This window comes from Helianthus annuus, chromosome 12 (genome assembly GCF_002127325.2).
Source record: "Helianthus annuus cultivar XRQ/B chromosome 12, HanXRQr2.0-SUNRISE, whole genome shotgun sequence".
NCBI lineage: Eukaryota > Viridiplantae > Streptophyta > Magnoliopsida > Asterales > Asteraceae > Helianthus > Helianthus annuus.
The window spans coordinates 23924148-23949628 of NC_035444.2; the positions used below are offsets into that span (position 1 = coordinate 23924148).

The 25481-nt window shown below is 41.7% G+C and overlaps 2 protein-coding genes and 1 long non-coding RNA gene across 10 annotated transcripts; all 3 read left to right on the top strand.

Moving 5' to 3' along the window:
- Window positions 1-6664: 6664 nt before the first annotated feature.
- On the top strand, window positions 6665-7495 carry LOC110892604 (protein transport protein sec31-like). The gene has a single exon (XM_022139759.1). It carries the CDS (start codon window positions 6665-6667, stop codon window positions 7493-7495), a length of 831 nt encoding a protein of 276 aa, XP_021995451.1.
- A 2675-nt stretch (window positions 7496-10170) lies between these two features.
- On the top strand, window positions 10171-11490 carry LOC110892605. Its single transcript, XM_022139760.1, has one exon. The coding sequence runs from the start codon at window positions 10171-10173 to the stop codon at window positions 11488-11490; it is 1320 nt and encodes a 439-aa protein (XP_021995452.1).
- Window positions 11491-20490: 9000 nt separating this feature from the next.
- LOC110894402 lies at window positions 20491-24531 on the top strand. Of its 8 annotated transcripts, none has more exons than XR_002566298.2 (6): window positions 20492-20945; window positions 21082-21163; window positions 21433-22045; window positions 22523-22751; window positions 22830-22997; window positions 23272-23503. It is a non-coding gene; the product is annotated as an uncharacterized LOC110894402 (long non-coding RNA). The 8 variants fall into 8 exon arrangements; XR_002566296.2 differs by having other exon boundaries at window positions 20493-20945; window positions 22523-22732; XR_004874563.1 differs by lacking the exon at window positions 23272-23503 and adding an exon at window positions 23645-24531 and having other exon boundaries at window positions 20491-20945; window positions 22523-22972.
- The last annotated feature ends 950 nt before the right edge of the window (window positions 24532-25481 follow it).

Sequence of the window (25481 nt, forward strand, 5' to 3'; positions counted from 1 at the left end):
CTTTGTTAAAAATAAGGATGGGTCGTTCAGGATGTGCATCGACTATCGGGAGTTGAATAAGCTAACCATCAAGAACCGCTATCCCCTGCCTCGTATCGATGATTTGTTCGACCAACTGCAAGGTGCTACGTGTTTCTCGAAGATCGATCTACGCTCAGGCTACCATCAACTACGCATTCAGGAAAAAGATATACCCAAAACCACTTTTCGCACTCGCTACGGCCACTACGAGTTCGTTGTTATGCCTTTTGGTTTAACCAACGCACCCGCGGTTTTCATGGATCTGATAAATCGCGTGTGTAAGCCATTTCTCAACTGTTTCGTCATCGTGTTCATCGACGATGTCTTGATCTATTCCAAATTTCTCATGATTCGGCCAAGCAGCTCGATCGGACAGCCTGTCATGGTCATCATTTCCCCTTTTGGAAATCCTCTGACCGACCAGCTCGTGCTCTCCATCTTTTCTCAGATTTCTCACGATTCCGGTAAGATCTTGTCCTAAATCTTGTACTTTCTTGATCTACACGCACTCCTACACCTTTCTATCTTTTAAATCTTAACTTTTAACCGTGAAATCATCAAGATTCAAGTGTTCTAGGATGATGTCATCATGGTGTTCTTGAAGAACTTCATGTTTTGGCCTCAATCCACCAAGAATGACTTGGATCTAACCGATTTCCACATAAACAAACAAACATCCTAGACGGATCTAAACATATTCACGGTGAAAAAGATTGAAAGATGGTTTTTCTAACTTACTTTCAACTCTTTTACACTCAATGTCTTCAAAACCGATAGAAACGGAGCTTGTGCCGACTTGCTAACCATCCCGGTGGTTGCGTGGCTCAAGATCCGTATTCTATTCACGAGGTTCACCGATTTCGGGTTGAACGTTAAACACCGTCTCAAACCATTCACTAACCAGATTTGGGTGATTCCTGTCCGGTCAGGTGAACCAAGTATCAACGAGGTTTCTGTTGCTCGATACGTTATCAAAATACCTCGATAAAACGACAAACAATCAAAACAACCAAGTGATAGCCGAACAGGCCGACCAGGACAAGGTACTGTCCGATCGGACTGCTGTCCGAACGGACAGCCAGCCGAACGGACAGACAAGCCGAACGACTGGCCATCTGATCGGCTAGCACTTGGGTCCCACAATTAATCAATCTAATTGAAGTAGAGTATTGAACGAACTGCCATCCAATCGGACTACCATCCGATTGGATTACTCTTCGGATCATGAGATACTTGACTTCAACACTTAATCGATTTTGCAACATGTTAGATGCACAAGGACTGCCACCCGATCGAACTGTTGTCCGATCGAGTGCCTTCTACTGAGAACTTGTCTTTACTAAGGTACCTAGCCGATCGGGTTGTCGGCCTATCGAACGACCGTCCGATCGACCGACCTGAAAGGTAAAGATACTTTAATGTTTTCAATACTGCAACAAAAATTTCAAAAGTCAAACCATCATACACAAACACATCTTACTCAAAGGAAGAAACAATCCACTCGAACAGCCATCCGATCGGACTACCGTCCGACCGAACAACTGTCCGAACGGACTGTCAACCGCACGGCTACGCGTCCGATCAAACGACCGTCCGATCGACCGACCTGAAAGGTAAAGATACTTTAATGTTTTCAATACTGCAACAAAAATTTCAAAAGTCAAACCATCATACACAAACACATCTTACTCAAAGGAAGAAACAATCCACTCGAACAGCCATCCGATCGGACTACCGTCCGACCGGACAACTGTCCGAACGGACTTTCAACCGCACGGCCAAGCGTCCGATCGGACTACCGTCCGATCAACCAGCTGTCTGATCCTTGAACACTTGTTTCCGTTTTACGCGTTGCTTATCATGCTATCGAACTATTCAGGCTAACCCTACTCTTAAGCGCTTCCTTCAATCCATCAACCGCTCTGAGTATACTCGAGCCCTTTTTGCTTTCGCACTTTTGGGTGTTACATACGTTACTTATTCTAAATCACAATCGAACACATTACGTAATAATTTTAAACGCTAACCGTTACCGCATGTTATACATGACTTAATGAATGCTTGTTTGTTATGTTTACACATGGAATGCTGTCTACCTGCCTTAACGACGATAGTACTATAGTTTGGACTCAGCACCCGCTCATGCGGGGGTTGTTAAGGACAATTACTTGCATGGATTACGGTGGTAATCATGTATTGCGCACTGCCTCGAGCAGTCAACCCGCAGTCATTGGTATCGATAGGTTCATGTCGATAACTATCATGCTTCGTTTTCCTCTGTGTACGTGTTGGTTATGCGTAAACTATTTCGAACTCTATATGCTATTATCAAACTTGTATACTCGCCTTTACACTATGTGTATTGACTTTATTTTAACGTATGTGACAGGTGTTTAGGACGCTTAGAGTCCAACAAATAGTTGTCTGTACTAGTCAAATCAAGGGTCTCTAGAAGCAGATAAACAATTGCTATATTTAAATCTGAGTTGTCGGAACAGAATTATTTGCCTAGATTTTTGCCTGTAATAATTTGTTTACTATTTGAGGCATGGTACGGGACATGTTATTTTAAATTGAATTGTAATGATAATTGTTATGGAAACTTCTGGACAATCTGTTTCGCTCAGTGCCATGCCCCGATGATCCCGCCATCGGCTGGGGTGTGACACCAGGTAACCTGACCATCTGAATGTTATTCGATGCATGTCTTCAAAACTTTTTTATAGTGGTATGTTCTTGTTTTATACATGATGGTCCTAGGCTCACTTTTGTGATTGTGATAGTGAAATTTAGTTGCTTATGAATGTTGCATGTATTTCTTAGCAGACTGATGATCACTTCTTGAAGGAAGCATATTCTGGATTTGGGGATGTTACCGAAGGTGAGAACAATCTATTTATAAGGAGGTTTCAAGTCTTGTGACATACCTAATTTAAGAAATATCTTGTAGTGGTTATGCAGTGGTGGACTCAGGAATTTTTTCATGGGGATGCGGAACATTTTTAAAAATTTTAGGCCCCTAGGTATATAAGTAAAAAAATCGGTTCGTGTCGGGTCGGGTCATATAAAACAAACGAACCGTGTTTGGATTTCGGTTAGATTTGATGTCAAACGACGGTGGTATGGTGGCTGATTACGGTGGTCGCCGGCTGCTGGACTGTTGTCGCTGGGTGATGTTGTTCGTTGGCAGTTCAGGGACGCAAGAGAGAGAGAGAGAGAGAGAGAGAGAGCGAGAGAGAATTTCTAAAGGTTTTGAGCTTTAATTATTTTATTATATTTTGAAATATTGTTGGGTTTGGTTAATGACCTAAGACTTAGTGGGCTAGCTAGTTAGGAATTATAGGTATTTCGGTTTAGTTAGTTAGGTATTAAAAGTTATATAATTTAGGTAGTATTTTTTTTTAAATAAGAGTTTACTAAAAAAATTAAAATATAAATTGATAACACTTTTTACCTAAGGGGTGCGAACGAATAATTTCAAGGGTGTGGTCGAAAAATTTCAAGGGGCGCGGACGAAAATTTCCAAGGGGTGCAGACGGAATTTTCGACAGAACTTAGCACTAATTCTTTTCCCCCCGGGGTGCACCCGCCCATCTTGGGCTGGGGTTGGGTCCGCCCCTGGTTATGTCTGCTTTACAAATGGTAACCACTAGCATAGTGATCATAATTTTCTTTGGGGTAAGCTAAATATACCCCCTCTTATTACTTTTTATACCCCTTTCCATAAAATAATATTAAAACTTGTAATATTTACCCCTATACAAATCATCATTTTAAAAAAATATTCTTTTTGTTACAAAACAAATTCAAAAGTGTAAAAAAAGATTACTGACGTTTTTTTTAATATTTATTTTTTAGTTTTTATTTAAATCATATTTTTTAAAGTATTTTGATTATGTTTCTAAAGTCACTTTCTCAAATAGTATTTTGATTAAGTTTTTTTTATTGAACATTTTTACAAATAAATAATAACCTTTTTCTTATAAAAATAATAAAAAATTTTCGTTTTGAAAAAAGTCTATATTATGTTTTTCCTAGTCTATTTTGTATTTTAAAGGTTTTACATTTTAATTTTTAATACTTTAGAGGTGTTTATAAAATAATTAACAAATTTTATTGAGTTAATTACACAGATGGACCCTGTGGTTTATAGCTATTTTCATTTTTGGGTACTAACTTTTTTTAACAGGTTTAGGTTTTATGGTTTCAATTTTGTAATACCTTTGGGTACTAATACCAAAATTATCAATATAATGACTAAATACCCTTCCATTCTTTTTAATTTTATCAATGTAACACCTTTGGGTACTAACACCTAATTTTATTTAAGTTTAAATCAATTTTACAAAATCAATTTTTTTTATTTTCATCTTTTTATTATATCTCTTAATTAACATAAAAACTATTTATGTTTTATTTATAAATATAAATTAAAAAAGTCAGAAAACGTCTGCTCCATTTTTTTATTTATTAATAATATTACTAAATAATACTAGATAATATTATGAATATATAAAAAACTCTTTAAAATATAAATTAAATAATGAAACAAATGATATAATAAGTATCTATTAAAATCCATAGCAATCTTGAAAACACACGAATAAATAGATTTTGTGTTAATTAAGAGATATAATAAAGAGATGAAAATAAAAAAATAAATAGATTTTATGTTAACTAAGAGATATAATAAAGAGATGAAAAAAATAGATTTTGTAAAATTGATTTAAACTTAAATAAAATAAGATGTTAGTACCCAAAGGTGTTACATTGATAAAATTTAAAAAAAAAAATGAAAGGGTATTTTAGTCATTATATTGATAATTTTGGTGTTAGTACTCAAATGTGTTACAAAATTGAAACCATAAAACCTAAATCTGTTAAAAAAAGGTTAGTACACAAAGGTGAAACTAGATATAAACCGCAGGGTCCATCTGTGTAATTAACTCATTTTTCTTTATCCAAAAAGTAAAAAAAAAAAAATTCTTTTAAAATAGCGTTTACCCTAGCACATATTAATCATTCAAATCATCTATGTAAGTGAACAAATAAACAATAAGTACTAAAAGACATTCAATAAAAGAAAACATAATCAAAATACTATTTGAGAAAGTGTAAACAATATCTGAAAACTTTTTTAAAAAATATGGTTTTTTAAATAAACATAAAAAAATAAACAATTTAAAAAAAACGTCTATAATATATTTTTACACTTTTGAATTTGTTCTGTAACAAAAAAGAATACATTTAAAAAGTAACAAGAGGGGGTATATCACAACTTTAAATATAATTTTATACAAAAGGAGGTATAAAAAGTAAAAAAAAGGGGGTATATTTAGTAGCCCCCTTTTCTTTTCTAGTTTGGGGCTTTGTTGTTACGGGTTATTACTGGTTATAAGCTGATATATTTTGTTTGATCCAGCGAGAGTTAGTATCGACAAAGAGAGAGAGAGAGTCCGGGAGATCTAGAGGATTCTGTTCTGTGAACTATGCTTGTGATGAATCCGCACATGAGGCTATGAAAGCAATGGATGGGCAGGTTAGAAACAACTCTAGCGAGTAAAGGCTTTATTGTTAGTTTGATTGTATGATATTAAGATTAATTTTTCACAATAAGATATTAAGATTTAGGATATGAAAGCAGTGAATGATTTGACATCGGCCCAAAACTACCCATTTCTACCCTGTAGCCAACTTGGGATTTTTTAGTTGCAGTGCGTTTTTTACCCCCTTTCGTCGTCAACGAATACGATGAGGAATCCAAGCGAAGATGGAGTCTGTGAGGGTAAGTTTACTCCTTTTCCTGCGATTTTGATTCATCGGATCGAAGATATTACGGCTTTCACTGGTTGTGGTGGCAACGAAGGATAATGACAACCATTTTCTTTAATCTTCTCAACCTCTTTTAAATGTATTACATTTCTGACATTTCTCGTAAGACAGACAAGGTATGCTCTTGAGTGGCCATTACATTTTGCTTTAATGCATTGCTCAAACTAAAGTTTCAACCAATACATATGAACTCATGTACGTCATAACATGCTTCATAGGAGGCACTTATTTTACACTGTGATGAGCTCAGTTCTTTAAACCTAGGAAGCACTAGAGACAAATGTTTAGCCGATGCCTGGAAAGCTTATGGACACGTAAGTTCGATATTTATCGGTGACGAGTTGTGACCCGCATCGGTCAACCCGACCCGGTTACAACCTTTTATATTTATATAAATACAAACGTTTATTCTAGAACCTTCCATATCTACATGGAAGGTGCACAACTAAATCTCCAACTTTTCGGGAAGATCGTGTAAATCTCTAATTTATCGGAATACATCCTGGGATAAAGGAAACCCTAATGGAAAACCTATATATAGAGACAAACGTATAAGGTATGATCATCTGGTTCTCATACATCTTCTTCTCCAAAACTTCTCTCATAAACCAATACTTATTCTCACGCCGGAGGGTGGTTACAGGAATAACCCCATTCCTGTAACGAGTCCTAACGGTGTTTCTGTTTTGCAGCCAAGCGTTCGAGTCACTAATCATTGAAGCCGTAGGTGCTGTTTAGGTCAGTGTTTCTTCATTGGCGCCATCCGTGGGACCTATTTAGCGACAAGAACTTCATGGCAAGTGACCAGAACATGGCTGGTCAAACGTTGGCAAATAATAATTTGGCGCTAAGGGCGGGAACTAGTACCGTTCCACAGTCTTCCCCGGCCGTCACGAGGTCGTTAGATCCAGAGTTCGAGGCGGAAGGGCCACCTCCAGGTTTTGACAATATCACCACCGTCTCTTCCCAGACTGTGGTTACAAACCCTTTCCTCTATATGTCCTCACAAACACCACCAAGGAGGATGGAAGGGACTGGCGGTAACACATTCGCTCCGGGAACAACTGTTTTTTCACAGGCTTCACGCCTCTACTCCACTCCTGTTATCACCTCGGCGAGCCCCAGTATCTTAGTGTCAGAAACCAGTACGCCTCAATACTACCAGCCATTGGTTTCTAACCCAATGCCGCCGCTATACTCAGCCGCGCTTACGGCGGCGCTATCTACACCACCTCACCAGCCGGTTATCATGCCAACGGGGGTAATGAATGCCCCTGTCACACCAGGAAATCAGATGTATTTCCCGGGGTATTGCTATGCGCCCCCATTCGGGTATTTACCCTCATACGGGGGAACAGCGTATCCGTTTCAGGGAACAGCGCAAGGAAGCTCTCAATCGCCGTACGCGGCTTACATGCCGCCATGGTGGAATTTTCCAACTCCACAACCAATGTATACCCAAGCGCCAACTGAACCTGTGCACGACAGAGAAAACGCGGTCAGACCCCGGGTGACCCCTTTGGAAAACTCCAGTCTGGGGGCAGGACCTGCCCCGGGTATGAATGTTCCACCTGCACAACCCGTGAATGTGGAAGAAGACGAATTAACCAAACCATACAAACCGGTAGACGCGACGTTCTGATCCAAATTCACTCGTAGGATCGCCGAAGCTCCTATCAAGGAAAAACCTAAAATGCCCCAAACGGTCGGTAAGTACGATGGCCTCACCGACCCGGATGACCATCTCAATTTATTTAAGAGCGCGGGTGAAGTGGCCTGCTAGCCCATGCCCCTATGGTGTAAAATGTTCGTACAAACCCTAGTGGGAGCGGCACGAGTATGGTGGGACAGCCTGCCCACAGGTGAGATAGACAGTTTTGAAGATTTGGAATCAAAGTTTATCCTACAGTTTAGTCAGCAGCGCCGACACACGAAAGATAGGAACGAACTCCTTCATATTCGTCGTCGTGACAATGAGACGGTAGAAAACTTTATCATCATGTTCAACAAAGAAAGCCTGGCGATACCAGGCGTCACCAACGATCTGGCATGCGGAGCATTCCTCCAAAGGGTTAATGATGACGAACTACTGAGAACACTGCATGGAAGGGATGGGGTACCCCCAACCATAGATGAAATACTGCGAATAGCCAAGGTATATGTTATACAGGAAAAGGCGGTAGCAGCCAGCCACGCAGCCAACAGAAAGAAAGAAGCCCTAAAAAGTCAGGAGGAAAAAGATCACCGAGGGTCTAAAAGCAAACATAGGGGAGACCGATATCAGAGAAACGACAAGGACTCGCGATACGACAGACACCGAAGCTCCTATTCAAAGAACGAGACGTCAAAACCTCGATCTGAATATCCCAATTTAAGCAAGACCCCGGCTGAAATTCTTGCCTCAGAAAACCTCAGGCTTAATCCACCAAAGCCGCTGAAAGATAATCCGAACAAAGACACGAGCAAATACTGTGAGTACCACAAGGGAAGCGGGCACGATACCAACGACTGCTTTCAGTTTAAGAAACAGATCGAATATTTCGTGAAGTCGGGTAAATTGGCACACCTAGTGCGAGATATCAAGCAAGGCCCGCCGGTGGTCAAGAAGGAGAACGACAAGGCGGCAGGCAAAAGGCCGCGCGAATTGAACATGGTTCATGCTGACATAGGAAGGGGGGCGAAGCGGAGTTTCTCCACACTCGAGCCTTGGATGTTGGCAACAATGACTATAGAACCACGAATGGAGGATTTGCATCTTACCACAGACGCCCTGATCATCTCCGTGGCAGTAGGAGACTACCGCATTAGGCGAATCCTAGTCGACACCGAAAGCTCAGAAGATATCATCTATGAACATTGCTTTAACAGAATGCAATCAGAAGATAGGAAGCTGCTCGAGTCAGTACACGCCCCTATCAAAGGTTTCACAGGGGAAAAGGTTGATCCTATCGGTCAAATCACTTTCCCGGTAACTTTCGGGCAATCACCCAAAGAAAGAACCATACTACTAACTTTCCTTGTGGTCCGCGCTGAGTCATACCACAATGTGATTATCGGAAGACTCACCCTGGGAAAGTTAGACGCCATAGTCTCCACGGCAAGAGGTTTTATGAAGTTCCCAACACCGCAAGGTATCGCTACTGTATTTCGCGATAAAATCGGAGAAGTATTGAATACTAAACGATGTCGCCAAGGGCCCACCGGGGCCACAGGACCAGAAAGGTGGGTATTGAGCACGCGCCACCCGGACCAAATGGTCACAATTGGGGACACTCTGTCCCCAGAAGTTAAGAGCGATTTGAAGCAATTGTTAAAAAGAAACGCGGACATTTTCGCTTTCGAGCACTCCGATATGACGGGAGTCCCCCGTGACAAAGCGGAACACAAGCTCGCCACACTACCAGGCGTTAAGCCAGTCGCTCAGGGTAAGCGCAGCATGGCCCCGGACCGCCGGGCGGCGGTCGTTAAAGAAGTACGCAAGTTAGTGGAAGCTGGAATTCTCAGGGAAACACAATACCATACTTGGGTGTCTAACCCGGTCATGGTGAAAAAACCGGATGGCACATGGCGAATGTGCATCGATTTCAAAGACCTGAACAAGGCGTGCCCAAAAGACGCGTACCCGTTGCCCGAGATTGATTTAAAGGTCGATTCCCTGGTACCTTATCGATTCAAGTGTTTCCTAGACGCGTATAAAGGGTACCACCAAATTAAGATGTCCAAGGAAGATGAAGAGAAAACAACGTTTCATACCGACGTTGGCATCTTCTGTTATACCAAGATGCCTTTCGGACTACGAAACGCAGGAGCTACCTATCAGAGGCTCATGGACAAGGTGTTCGAAACACAGATCGGGCGAAATTTGGAAGTCTATGTAGACGACCTTGTAATTAAAAGCAGCGAAGAAAAACAGATGTTGGCAGATATAGAGGAAACTTTCCAGCGGCTCAGAGAATACAACATAAAATTAAATCCAAAGAAATGTTCGTTTGGGGTGGAAGAGGGGAAGTTCCTGGGGGTAGTCGTCACCCGAGACGGTTTTAAAGCTAACCCAGAAAAAATAGCCGCCATATCGCGAATGCCTTCTCCCCGAACGCTGAAAGAAGCTCAAGCCCTTAATGGACGACTGGTAGCAATCAACAGGTTCTTAGCGAGGCACGCCGAAAAGTCATTGCCATTCATAAAACATTAAAAGATTGCCTCAACAAGAAGAATTTCAAATGGACCAGCGGAGCGGAACAGGCTCTGCAGGAAATGAAGCGTTTTATAGAAAGGTTACCTACGCTGACCGCGCCCAGACCCAATGAAGTACTAAAGATGTATTTAGCGGCAGCTCACACGGCGGTGAGCGCCGTGCTCATGGTTGAACGAGAGGGGAAACAAACACCAATATACTACATAAGCCGGGTGCTAGCGGGGCCTGAAACGCGCTATCCTACACTGGAAAAGCTAGTCTTAGCATTAGTACACGCCACGAGGCGATTAAGAAGGTACTTTCAGGCACACCGTGTACAAATCTTAACCAACTACCCGCTACAGCAGGTTCTGCACAAGCCAGAGGTTTCGGGCAGGTTGGCTAAATGGGCCATCGAGCTGGGGGCTCTAGATATTGAGTATCAGAAGCGAACGGCGGTTAAAGGGCAAGTGATTGCTGATTTCTTAGCTGAGATACCGGAAGGAGAAGTCGTTACGGACCCAGTCATTCAAGATATACCAGAGTCCAGCACTACAAGGCAGACTTGGAAGTTATACACTGATGGATCATCTAGTGGAAAGGGGTCCGGTGCAGGCCTAATGCTGATAAGTCCAGATCAAATCAGGCTAATGTACGCCTTACGTTTTGACTTTGAATGTTCTAATAATGAAGCGGAATACGAGGCATTATTGGCAGGGTTACGAATGGCAAAATCCATGGGGGCAGCCAGAGTAGACGCATATGTCGACTCGTTGCTGGTTAACAATCAGGTAAACGAAACGTATGAAGCTAAAGACGAGTCAATGGCGAAAACTAAAGAACTCATGGATTCCTTCGACAAGGTCACGCTCAACCATGTACACAGAGGGAAGAATCAAATAGCAGACGCCCTAAGCAAACTCGCTACCTCAGGCATGGAAAAGGAAGTCAAAGTCGAAACGTTACAGACACCCTCAATCGAACCACGAAGTGTTTCCGCTGTCACAATAGAAGAACCTTGCTGGTATACTCCGATCCTACGCTTTCTCGTAGCAGGTGAACTATCTCCCGCCAAGGGCGAGGCACAAAAGGTACAAACGAAAGCGCTACAATATGAAGTCAATGATGGTGTCCTATACCAAAAATCTTACTTGGGTCCGTTGCTCCGATGCGTTTCCCCAGCAGAGGCAAAGTACCTCATCAGCGAGATTCACGCGGGTATATGCGGCATACACGCTGGACCTAGAGCAGTGGTGGCCAAAATCCATAGTGCGGGATATTACTGGCCCGGGATGCACGAAGACGCTGTTTCTGGAAAGGCCACGCTGCTGTGGGGCCGGCGGGAAAGGTACTTCAGCTTTCCAGGGGCCGGCGGGAAAGGTCCTACGATATCCACGGCCCATTTCTGGAAAGGCCACGCTGCTGTCACCGGTACCAGGCTGTTTTTGGGCCGTATTGTCTGAGGAGCAAACTTCTGGCAACTGCGGCATTTTCGCAGTTCCGTTACAGCGTTTTCGTGCATCCCGGGCCAGTAATATCCCGCACTATGGATTTTGGCCACCACTGCTCTAGGTCCAGCGTGTATGCCGCATATACCCGCGTGAATCTCGCTGATGAGGTACTTTGCCTCTGCTGGGGAAACGCATCGGAGCAACGGACCCAAGTAAGATTTTCGGTATAGGACACCATCATTGACTTCATATTGTAGCGCTTTCGTTTGTACCTTTTGTGCCTCGCCCTTGGCGGGAGGTAGTTCACCTGCTACGAGAAAGCGTAGGATCGGAGTATACCAGCAAGGTTCTTCTATTGTGACAGCGGAAACACTTCGTGGTTCGATTGAGGGTGACTGTAACGTTTCGACTTTGACTTCCTTTTCCATGCCTGAGGTAGCGAGTTTGCTTAGGGCGTCTGCTATTTGATTCTTCCCTCTGTGTACATGGTTGAGCATGACCTTGTCGAAGGAATCCATGAGTTCTTTAGTTTTCGCCAAGTATTTCGCCATTGACTCGTCTTTAGCTTCATACGTTTCGTTTACCTGATTGTTAACCAGCAACGAGTCGACATATGCGTCTACTCTGGCTGCCCCCATGGATTTTGCCATTCGTAACCCTGCCAATAATGCCTCGTATTCCGCTTCATTATTAGAACATTCAAAGTCAAAACGTAAGGCGTACATTAGCCTGATTTGATCTGGACTTATCAGCATTAGGCCTGCACCGGACCCCTTTCCACTAGATGATCCATCAGTGTATAACTTCCAAGTCTGCCTTGTAGTGCTGGACTCTGGTATATCTTGAATGACTGGGTCCGTAACGACTTCTCCTTCCGGTATCTCAGCTAAGAAATCAGCAATCACTTGCCCTTTAACCGCCGTTCGCTTCTGATACTCAATATCTAGAGCCCCCAGCTCGATGGCCCATTTAGCCAACCTGCCCGAAACCTCTGGCTTGTGCAGAACCTGCTGTAGCGGGTAGTTGGTTAAGATTTGTACACGGTGTGCCTGAAAGTACCTTCTTAATCGCCTCGTGGCGTGTACTAATGCTAAGACTAGCTTTTCCAGTGTAGGATAGCGCGTTTCAGGCCCCGCTAGCACCCGGCTTATGTAGTATATTGGTGTTTGTTTCCCCTCTCGTTCAACCATGAGCACGGCGCTCACCGCCGTGTGAGCTGCCGCTAAATACATCTTTAGTACTTCATTGGGTCTGGGCGCGGTCAGCGTAGGTAACCTTTCTATAAAACGCTTCATTTCCTGCAGAGCCTGTTCCGCTCCGCTGGTCCATTTGAAATTCTTCTTGTTGAGGCAATGTTTTAATGTTTTTATGAATGGCAATGACTTTTCGGCGTGCCTCGCTAAGAACCTGTTGATTGCTACCAGTCGTCCATTAAGGGCTTGAGCTTCTTTCAGCGTTCGGGGAGAAGGCATTCGCGATATGGCGGCTATTTTTTCTGGGTTAGCTTTAAAACCGTCTCGGGTGACGACTACCCCCAGGAACTTCCCCTCTTCCACCCCAAACGAACATTTCTTTGGATTTAATTTTATGTTGTATTCTCTGAGCCGCTGGAAAGTTTCCTCTATATCTGCCAACATCTGTTTTTCTTCGCTGCTTTTAATTACAAGGTCGTCTACATAGACTTCCAAATTTCGCCCGATCTGTGTTTCGAACACCTTGTCCATGAGCCTCTGATAGGTAGCTCCTGCGTTTCGTAGTCCGAAAGGCATCTTGGTATAACAGAAGATGCCAACGTCGGTATGAAACGTTGTTTTCTCTTCATCTTCCTTGGACATCTTAATTTGGTGGTACCCTTTATACGCGTCTAGGAAACACTTGAATCGATAAGGTACCAGGGAATCGACCTTTAAATCAATCTCGGGCAACGGGTACGCGTCTTTTGGGCACGCCTTGTTCAGGTCTTTGAAATCGATGCACATTCGCCATGTGTCATCCGGTTTTTTCACCATGACCGGGTTAGACACCCAAGTATGGTATTGTGTTTCCCTGAGAATTCCAGCTTCCACTAACTTGCGTACTTCTTTAACGACCGCCGCCCGGCGGTCCGGGGCCATGCTGCGCTTACCCTGAGCGACTGGCTTAACGCCTGGTAGTGTGGCGAGCTTGTGTTCCGCTTTGTCACGGGGGACTCCCGTCATATCGGAGTGCTCGAAAGCGAAAATGTCCGCGTTTCTTTTTAACAATTGCTTCAAATCGCTCTTAACTTCTGGGGACAGAGTGTCCCCAATTGTGACCATTTGGTCCGGGTGGCGCGTGCTCAATACCCACCTTTCTGGTCCTGTGGCCCCGGTGGGCCCTTGGCGACATCGTTTAGTATTCAATACTTCTCCGATTTTATCGCGAAATACGGTAGCGATACCTTGCGGTGTTGGGAACTTCATAAAACCTCTTGTCGTGGAGACTATGGCGTCTAACTTTCCCAGGGTGAGTCTTCCGATAATCACATTGTGGTATGACTCAGCGCGGACCACAAGGAAAGTTAGTAGTATGGTTCTTTCTTTGGGTGATTGCCCGAAAGTTACCGGGAAAGTGATTTGACCGATAGGATCAACCTTTTCCCCTGTGAAACCTTTGATAGGGGCGTGTACTGACTCGAGCAGCTTCCTATCTTCTGATTGCATTCTGTTAAAGCAATGTTCATAGATGATATCTTCTGAGCTTCCGGTGTCGACTAGGATTCGCCTCATGCGGTAGTCTCCTACTGCCGCGGAGATGATCAGGGCGTCTGTGGTAAGATGCAAATCCTCCATTCGTGGTTCTATAGTCATTGTTGCCAACATCCAAGGCTCGAGTGTGGAGAAACTCCGCTTCGCCCCCTTCCTATGTCAGCACGAACCATGTTCAATTCGCGCGGCCTTTTGCCTGCCGCCTTGTCGTTCTCCTCCTTGACCACCGGCGGGCCTTGCTTGATATCTCGCACTAGGTGTGCCAATTTACCCGACTTCACGAAATATTCGATCTGTTTCTTAAGCTGAAAGCAGTCGTTGGTATCGTGCCCGCTTCCCTTGTGGTACTCACAGTATTTGCTCGTGTCTTTGTTCGGATTATCTTTCAGCGGCTTTGGTGGATTAAGCCTGAGGTTTTCTGAGGCAAGAATTTCAGCCGGGGTCTTGCTTAAATTGGGATATTCAGATCGAGGTTTTGACGTCTCGTTCTTTGAATAGGAGCTTCGGTGTCTGTCGTATCGCGAGTCCTTGTCGTTTCTCTGATATCGGTCTCCCCTATGTTTGCTTTTAGACCCTCGGTGATCTTTTTCCTCCTGACTTTTTAGGGCTTCTTTCTTTCTGTTGGCTGCGTGGCTGGCTGCTACCGCCTTTTCCTGTATAACATATACCTTGGCTATTCGCAGTATTTCATCTATGGTTGGGGGTACCCCATCCCTTCCATGCAGTGTTCTCAGTAGTTCGTCATCATTAACCCCTTGGAGGAATGCTCCGCATGCCAGATCGTTGGTGACGCCTGGTATCGCCAGGCTTTCTTTGTTGAACCTGATGATAAAGTTTTCTACCGTCTCATTGTCACGACGACGAATATGAAGGAGTTCGTTCCTATCTTTCGTGTGTCGGCGCTGCTGACTAAACTGTAGGATAAACTTTGATTCCAAATCTTCAAAACTGTCTATCTCACCTGTGGGCAGGCTGTCCCACCATACTCGTGCCGCTCCCACTAGGGTTTGTACGAACATTTTACACCATAGGGGCATGGGCCAGCAGGCCACTTCACCCGCGCTCTTAAATAAATTGAGATGGTCATCCGGGTCGGTGAGGCCATCGTACTTACCGACCGTTTGGGGCATTTTAGGTTTTTCCTTGATAGGAGCTTCGGCGATCCTACGAGTGAATTTGGATCGGAACGTCGCGTCTACCGGTTTGTATGGTTTGGTTAATTCGTCTTCTTCCACATTCACGGGTTGTGCAGGTGGAACATTCATACCCGGGGCAGATCCTGCCCCCAGACTGGAGTTTTCCAAAGGGGTCACCCGGGGTCTGACCGCGTTTTCTCTGTCGTGCACAGGTTCAGTTGGCGCTTGGGTATACATTGGTTGTGGAGTTGGAAAATTCCACCATGGCGGCATGTAAGCCGCGTACGGCGATTGAGAGCTTCCTTGCGCTGTTCCCTGAAACGGATACGCTGTTCCCCCGTATGAGGGTAAATACCCGAATGGGGGCGCATAGCAATACCCCGGGAAATACATCTGATTTCCTGGTCTGACAGGGGCATTCATTACCCCCGTTGGCATGATAACCGGCTGGTGAGGTGGTGTAGATAGCGCCGCCGTAAGCGCGGCTGAGTATAGCGGCGACATTGGGTTAGAAACCAATGGCTGGTAGTATTGAGGCGTACTGGTTTCTGACACTAAGATACTGGGGCTCGCCGAGGTGATAACAGGAGTGGAGTAGAGGCGTGAAGCCTGTGAAAAAACAGTTGTTCCCGGAGCGAATGTGTTACCGCCAGTCCCTTCCATCCTCCTTGGTGGTGTTTGTGAGGGCATATAGAGGAAAGGGTTTGTAACCACAGTCTGGGAAGAGACGGTGGTGATATTGTCAAAACCTGGAGGTGGCCCTTCCGCCTCGAACTCTGGATCTAATGACCTCGTGACGGCCGGGGAAGACTGTGGAACGGTACTAGTTCCCGCCCCTAGCGCCAAATTATTATTTGCCAACGTTTGACCAGCCATGTTCTGGTCACTTGCCATGAAGTTCTTGTCGCTAAATAGGTCCCACGGATGGCGCCAATGAAGAAACACTGACCTAAACAGCACCTACGGCTTCAATGATTAGTGACTCGAACGCTTGGCTGCAAAACAGAAACACCGTTAGGACTCGTTACAGGAATGGGGTTATTCCTGTAACCACCCTCCGGCGTGAGAATAAGTATTGGTTTATGAGAGAAGTTTTGGAGAAGAAGATGTATGAGAACCAGATGATCATACCTTATACGTTTGTCTCTATATATAGGTTTTCCATTAGGGTTTCCTTTATCCCAGGATGTATTCCGATAAATTAGAGATTTACACGATCTTCCCGAAAAGTTGGAGATTTAGTTGTGCACCTTCCATGTAGATATGGAAGGTTCTAGAATAAACGTTTGTATTTATATAAATATAAAAGGTTGTAACCGGGTCGGGTTGACCGATGCGGGTCACACCTCGTCAGCTAGTATGCTACAATGATAGTTAGCAATAGATACCTGGTGAGAAAGCACAAGCAGCCTGTACCGCCTCAAAGGCACTTAGAGTAGGTGCGACAAAGGTTTTTCTTTTCTTCGAGGCACGACTTGGACTGGTCAGGTCGGCGACCAAGGGAACATCACGCCCAACACTGGACGTTTCCTCCATTACGGGCACACTCCCATGGCTTGCTGTGTGTTTCTTCCCGGTAAGCTTTATTCGGGCAGGTTTTTTCTCCGACATCGACACGGCGGTAATCGCCACACTTGACAACGGGGTAATGTACGCCGTGGGGTCCGCCGGTATAGCGGGCAGAAGAAACTGCTCAAGATGCACCTTTAGCACGTCCGGTTCCCCTTCGTCCAACACGCGGTCGGCAGGCTTCAACGCGAGGTGCCGCGGTGGATCAATAAAGTCGAACATACCCCACTCCCCTGCGTGACATATGAGGATAAATAAAAAAAAAACAACAAATAATAAACACAGCAAAACTAGCAAGGCATGATGATGTAAACATACCTGCATCGTCTCTTTGAAATGAGGGATAACGCTTAATATCAGGCCACAATAAACTCATGCCGGCCATCACCAACGCACCTTCTGGGATAATTGTGCACTCAAAGGGGCGGCCACATAGCTTCATGTATAGGGCATTTGATGTGTACGAATCCTCAGGAGGAGCATCGTCTCTCACTTTATCCTTTGGCCCTTTCTCTCTCCAGTGCATCTCCCCAGGGATAACAGTGGCATCAAGATAGAAGAATTTTTTCTTCCAATCTTTGTCCCTCGAGCTGGTGGGAATATCCCTTAAGCACGACGCGTCCGTATCCCTCCGATCGAAAGTAAAGAAAGGGGATTTCCACACAAGCACAAAGAAAGCCCTAAAGACAACCAGTTCTGGGATATGGCCCAGCGCTATACAGGCATACTCAAATTGCCGAAGTTTCACTAAGCCAAGGGGATGTATTTGAGAGATGTGGATACGGTAAAAATCGAGCACCGATTTCAAAAATTTGGTGATGGGTAGCCGGAAATTGCAGAATTTGAAAAAATCACTGAACAAAGTGATTTTACCTCCCTTCAAGGGAAAGGCAGTGTCGGCCTTCGACGGCAAAACAGGGTTCCATTCGGCCCTAATTCCGTAATCATGAACAAGGTTATTGAAAGATGTTACGCCCCACTTACAAAACAGTATGTCTGTAGGGGCGGTAGCGGTGGAAGACGATTCATTCGTTTTCGAAGCCATTTGAGTAGAAAGAATAACGAAGGAGTAATTTGGGGGAAGGGATTTGAACTCCTATATAAGGAGTCGTTATTTATACGCAAAGGCAACTTTTCAAATTCAAAAAGATGTACGAACGGACACACGTGTCCATGCGGGGTAAAAACAGCTGTCACCGATATGATGACCCAACTGTCACATCCTGTATTCTCGCCGTCATTTTCCAAAGCCGTTGTAACAATCATCATATGCTAACTTTTTCTTTTTTCTCTTAGTCCGACCTAATGGATTTTTATTCCATGAGCTCGGACTGGGGGGACATGACGAGGTGTGACCCGACCCGGTTACAACCTTTTATATTTATATAAATACAAACGTTTATTCTAGAACCTTCCATATCTACATGGAAGGTGCACAACTAAATCTCCAACTTTTCGGGAAGATCGTGTAAATCTCTAATTTATCGGAATACATCATGGGATAAAGGAAACCCTAATGGAAAACCTATATATAGAGACAAACGTATAAGGTATGATCATCTGGTTCTCATACATCTTCTTCTCCAAAACTTCTCTCATAAACCAATACTTATTCTCACGCCGGAGGGTGGTTACAGGAATAACCCCATTCCTGTAACGAGTCCTAACGGTGTTTCTGTTTTGCAGCCAAGCGTTCGAGTCACTAATCATTGAAGCCGTAGGTGCTGTTTAGGTCAGTGTTTCTTCAATCGGCACCAGACAAACACCACAGTTAACCAAGGTAAAAGCACAAGAATATTTTTATTAGAGGTGGTAAGATGTGGGCTTGATGACTTTTAACCTGCTAGGTCCATTTGATCTATCCTCATTTGATCTAATTTTTTTGTGATTTGGCACAGCCCAATTCGACCCTTATCTAAGCAGTTTTGAAACTGGCACCTTTAATTTTTTATCAACTTATTCCATCATATATACAAGAGTAACTTTTAGGTGACCTGGCCTTTTTTTTTTAATTACAGCCTTGTAAAGGAATTTTGCTTTTTGGACCCCCTGGTGCTGGTAAAACGATGCTTGCAGCTTGTGCAAATTTTATTAACATATCATTGTTAAGCATTATCTCAAAGGTGCAGATTATCATCTCTCTCAGTACTAAATTATTAGTTTTATAAATATTGATTCATTTAAACATAATAATTTTTCTACATGATTTATTTTTGTAGTGGTTTGGTGAAGGAGATAAGTATGTTACAACAGTTTTCAGCCTGCTAGCACATAACTCTTTGACTAGAGGTGGCGAAGGTAGCATCTTGTCACATTATCTAAGCTTTCTAAAAGTGACATAAGCGTGGAGTTGTCATTTATAATACTCCCTCCATCCAATCAAAAGTGCATTTTTCAGTTCAAGGTGGTGTGTATTAACCGATTGGTTGCTCAACCATAGGATTTTAGGTTTTTAATGTCCCCGCTGCGCAAATGTTGTCTTTAAACCCATGACCACTCGATTTGGGACATATAACTCTACATAGCATCTTTTGATTGAGTTATGCATTTTTGTAATTAACTGCATCATCGGCTATACTTTCAAAAAGTTTGATAAAATGACAATTTAAGTTAAAACTTTGGTAGAAAATGGTAATTTTCATGATTTCATTTACAAGTAAATTGGCACATTTATATTCTTTTTTAGTACAGAGAGTTTGTAACTACACCTGATACGTGTTTGGTGTTTCCTTTCAAGTAAATTACACTTAGCCCCCCCCCCCCCCCCCCCCCCCCCCCCGCAATTCTAATAATATAGCTTTCTAGAACTCTTAATATTAAGTTCATCATCAATATGGTAACCATTTTCCCACTGTGAAAGAATTTGCATATGATACTAAAAGTTTGCTTAATAATGTTGAATGGTTGAATGAAAATGTAAATGACAAAATAGATACTTTTTTTTAACAAGCACATGGGTTGGACTCGGGTCAAATTGAACAGGCAGATGGTTAATCTGATTAGCCTTGTTTAGCATATTTCCGGGTACCCAACCATTTGAATCCAAACTCGGGTATCCCAAAATAGATAAATAAATATTAATTAAATCCCTAAATTGTCAACATTGCCTAATGGCGCGGGTGTTTTGCTATCTTGTTTTCATGACTATGGTTTTAATACGGCTTGGTGGCAAGTCTGGACCAGCAGTCAGAAGTTTCTTGACCGAAGCATTGCAGACCAGATGAACTCTTGGGCTTGGTATTCTCTGGCCAAGTTTTATAAAGGTGAGGGTTTGATGTTCATAAAGGAAGTGACTGTTATGCGGTTACGAGGAAACGGAACCCGTCAAGCCATTTAGATGATAGCGACAAAACGGACGAACCCACCGAACCCACCGCAACGCGCGTGTATTCCTACTAGTTCTAACTTATACACAAGATGAAGTCGCGAACCAGAGTAGCATTACTATTAATACGACCACATCAACGAACACCAATCTGCAGAACTTTGAATCAATGTATTGTTCCAGTTATAAAATAAAAATGTAATAGGTTTAAAAAACAAATTGTATATTCTTATGTTCCCGTTAATTTGTAACTACTTTTTGTTAAATATTAGCCCTTGGATCAAGTTGAGATAAAATCCTGACCGTATTAATTCAATGAAAGCTTCTAGAAGGGGAGGTTGGGGACGGTTCATCATTCCTTCCGATTTCACCCCCACGTCGTCTCTCCCAGCAGTTATGGTGTCTCCCCTTATTTACCTCCCAAACTCCTGCACCCTCATTTACGGTTCGTCTGTCTTTCTTCTCTCAAGCACAGCGTTTTTCTCTCATGCGGCTAAGGATTTGAAGATTCAATCTAAGAGGTAATACCAGTAATTAATGTGAAATCGGGATTCTAGGGTTCAGATTTTGTCAGATTCTCGCCGCCGTCGCTAAGGCCTTACTGTTCTCCGCCCTAGCCCAACCTACCTGCCGGAAACCGAAACGGAAGAGGAAGAAAATGATGGAGTAATTTCGGATTTCGAAGCTTCAGTTTCCAACGAAGTTCATGAGGTGACAATCCGAACATCACGTGCTCTATTTCTGATATAGTTTCTAAATCAGTTAGTTTACGTTTCTACGTACTGCATAATTGTAATTCATGAATCTCTGTAAGACCTTTTAAGTTGTTATTATCTCAAATATGCAGCTATATGAGGCTTTGGTGTCTAGATGAATATTGCTATTGTGAATGAGGCTATACTCACAGAGGAGTCTACCCCCATTGGAAGGTTGTTTTCTCTTTCAAGTTGCTTTTTAATTTTTTTTTCAAATTTTAGTAGTGGTATTTTATTTTACTTTTATGCCTTACATAAGTACTAACTTATGCATTCATGAGGCATGAATAATCTTTATCATTGCGATCTGCCCCTTGTCAACCAATAATTTTTGTATAGGTAGAGATCGTATTCCTTTATATATGGTAGGAAAGAGAATTAGATGCACTCGAATAATTTGAACCTAATGTCTAACTACAAAATGTAATACAAATTGTTTATAGTTATATTTGCAGGACATGGTATCAAATATTGCAGAGAACATGAGCAATTGGAGTCACTTTCATGGGTTTTAATATTACTAATATAACTGTTGTAATGTGCTCATGAGAAAATGTCCAAGGCACTTATGAGGTTAGTTATAACACAATGAGTCTGAGATTAAATCTCAGCCATTTAAAATACATGAAGCAGCGGTTACAGGGAAGTTACCAACCCCTCCCCCATTATCGCCCTCCCCACTCCGCGATTTGTAACCATGTCTCTACTTCTCTTGCTCCCCCGTCTCCGTGATTATTCCGATCAGTTGTCACATCATTGGTCCTTACAGTGTACGGGCATTTAAACTATCATCACCATCACTACCGTCGGCGAAAGGCTTTCCTAATGAATTTTGTCGGATTTATTGGTGGGATCAGAACGTGCTTTTAGATCAGGTAAAGCAATTGGATTTCTTGGTGGAAATAAAACGGGTGATAGGATGGCCACCGCGGTGGATTGGTGTTCGTAGTTCCACGCTCCGCAGGTCTGCCTTCCCTCATCCATGTTTCGATGATGCTCTTCTTCTGCTATGGCTATTCTGCTCTACTCCAAACATATTTGAAAAATGCTTTTGTGGTGAGTTTTGTCATGAATCTTTCACGGTTTTTGTGTATCAATAAGATTGGGTTTAAGACATCAATAATTAGACACAAGTTATTGCAATTGTTATGTATTTTGAATTTTATCAAGCATCATTCACTTATATGGCTTCTTTACCTTAATATAAATCAAATGTATGCAGGCATTAACACAAGATCAACTAATTACATTAGACATTGAACATTTTGTATACATGTACATCTTCTTTACCTTAGATATTGAACATTTTCTTAAAGTAAGTTTTTTTTAATACATCAGGTTAAGAAGCTGTATACATGTATGTATTGAAAGTGTTTTAGTGGACATCAACCGTTTTACGACTTGACCAATTCTCTTTTTAGCTAACCTTTTCTATTTGACCCTTTGAAGTAAGACATAATTTGGATCAACCCACTTGTATGTAAATGGGTGAATTTGCCACTGCTGATAATAATTTTACGACACGTCTTGTAGGGTCTTGTGTATTTCCACCATGCGAGACATGTTATTATACTTTATCATGGACCACTGTGTTGGTGTAACCGAATTCCTGAAAGCCACATGACCATCGGATCATGCAGAAAGGATGTTCGGCATTTGCACATAACTCAGAAAAGTAAAGGACCTTTGTTAGATCATAGCACATATGAATGAGTTATTTGGGTTATTGTTCATCTCAAACAGGTCAAATAAATAAAGGGTTGTAAGTCCCAACCTCCTATATTGTTTTGTAGAGATATTGTGGCATTAACAACATTGTTTTAAAATTTTCTTCTTGCAGAATATAGTGTGAGTGCGCCCGTGTTCAAAAAAGCAATCTCAAATACTGCTTAGGTGCTGGAGCTTCAAAGCAAAAAAAAGGTGCAGTCATGCATGTGGTGAAAGGTTGAAAGGCAGGAGGCAAAGGTTAAGAAAATCCAATATGTAAGCATGGGCCAAGTTATGTCAGGTTTGCTACACCTGGCCTATATATTTTGAGTTTTTTAATCAATAATTAACACTTTAAATATCATTATAGAAAGTTAGAAACCATACATTGTAATAGTAATCAGATTTGTTTTAAAAAATGATTTAGATGTTGTGTATATGCATTAGAAGTACACTTTATAAAACTTTTACCCCATTAATCCCTTTGGTTGCTAAAATTTGTGACTTTACGCATTTGACGAATTTGGGATAAAATACAACGCAAATCTATCCATTTATGTGATTTTTTTTTGCAGGCACAACCTTTTCCTTCATTCGGCTCTTTTTTGCTTTCTAGGAAAATAGCTACATTACTTAGTGGCATCAAAGTATCTTTTCATATATTTTAGAAGCATTCTGTAGTCTTTTGAATATGTACAGTTTGATTATAGATAAGGAACATTATGAAGGAAAACACCTATCTTCATGTAGTAGCATCAAACTATGTTTACTAAAACTATATATTACAATGTAGGAGGCTTTCACATACTTGACATACATTGTTTTTGTGAAAAATAATTAGTTTACTCATTTGATCTTTTAGGAATAAAAACTATAAACTAAATCGGCTTCTTTAGAAGTAAACGGGTAACCTTTAGAGCACATGCTAATTTGTTTCCATGTTTGTAGTCCCTAAGCAGCAACGAGTTTTTGAAACCTGCTCCTGGTAAAAGGAAGTACACTTCAGGTGGTTGTTGGCGTGGTGGACCAAGATGTGGTGAGCAGTACAACCAAGGTGGTTCGTCATCATGCTATGCACATGAAGGCCCAAATTTGAAGACCCATATATGAACCTTTTGATCAACATTTCACACACTTTAGCTCTTTTCTAAATAGATAATGTAGTGCAAAGAAAAAAATTATATAATTATGACCATAAAAAGCCCGTCCACCGGACGGGTATAGAACTAGTTACAATATATAGTACAAATGCGCAAAAGCAACACAATAAAAGTACGCTAGTTGTTACGCTTCATGTATCAATAAATGTTCCTTCAAGCTCTTCTTCCTCATCGCTAGCATCCTCACTGACATCCTCACGAATTTTGATGTCCTTACATATATGTGATACGACAAACAAGTTTGATACGATCATTCGCTTCTCCAAATGCTGAATGGTGGAATATCCTGGCCGGCTAAAGCTACATGTACAGGAGTTTTCTTTCGAGTTTAGAAGCATTACAATACATCGAAGGCTTAAATGGCTCAAAAGTATGGAAAAAGGTCATTAATGCGGTATTCCAATCAACTATGCGGCATGTGTGGCTGGCAAGAAATGAGAGAGAGTTTGACGGCTTCCTGAGATCTGGCAACAATGTGGTGGAAGCTATAAAGGCGGATGCATATCTATGACTAAAGAGTCGGTCTAAATTTAAGTATCTAGTATGGGATAGAAAGGTGGATTTCAATATATTAGAGACATAGTAGTATAAAAATGTACGTAATAGGGGCGTGAATGTTTTACTTTATGTATCTTTTGGGATTTATACAACATATGTTGGTCCTATTTTATAATCATAAATCCTACCATTTAAAATAACCTATATTATTAAAGGCTCTTTGCTGACACATTGTTCTTCTTAATTGATATACCGTTGGCTTTTCCTTGACAACAACCCAACATTGTTTTTAACCATAATTATCCATCGAATGATTCAATGTACAATACATATAATACATATGTGATGTCCATCAAAGCATGTTTGGGGGAACAGGATGATGGTTGAGCTTGGGGAAAAGAAAATGCAACTTTTTAAAATGACCCTCAAGGTTTATTGGTAGTTTAGTTTGAATTGAATTTAATAAACGCTAAAACTTTTTAAACTTAATAAATTAACTTTTTCTTATTGTTTTTATTTTAACTATTTAGTTAATAAGTAGTTAATATAAAAAATAATATATGAATAAGTAAGTAATGATTCAAAAATGATTGCGGTGCGGTTAAAATCAGTGAGTGCGGTTCAAATCAGTGAACCCATAACATGGTGCAACTAAAAACACTAAAAGAAAGTGATCTAGTGATATGACTATAATATAACAGACACATTATGATGTAACATTTAAAAATTGTAATTGCATAACGCATAGCCTAATATAAACTTTATTATATGTACAAGTGTTATTTTTAATATATTTATAACTTTTTTATGAGAAAAAAACAGTATTCGTTGCACTTTGTTTACTCGATAAAATGTTATTTTAATAATTATGTATTTTGCATTAAAATAGTATATCGACGTTGACTTAGATGACATTAAATAATCCCCTTTAATACATGGTATTTGTCTATAACAATTTTGTGGAAAACTAATGGAAGTTTAATCTGATAGATTACAATTTGTTTAATATTTGGTATTTTATGTTTATTTTTCTCTCGGATCATATAAGAACAAACACAACAAAAAAAAAAGTTTTAAACATGACTAGTTATTAAATTATTATCTTTAAGATTTTTAGGTTTATCATC

What these genes read in the sequence shown, in the direction of transcription:
- LOC110892604 (XM_022139759.1), top strand. Translation starts at nt 6,665, where the DNA reads ATGGCTGGTCAAACGTTGGCAAATAATAATTTGGCGCTAAGGGCGGGA.
- LOC110892605 (XM_022139760.1), top strand. Translation starts at nt 10,171, where the DNA reads ATGTATTTAGCGGCAGCTCACACGGCGGTGAGCGCCGTGCTCATGGTT.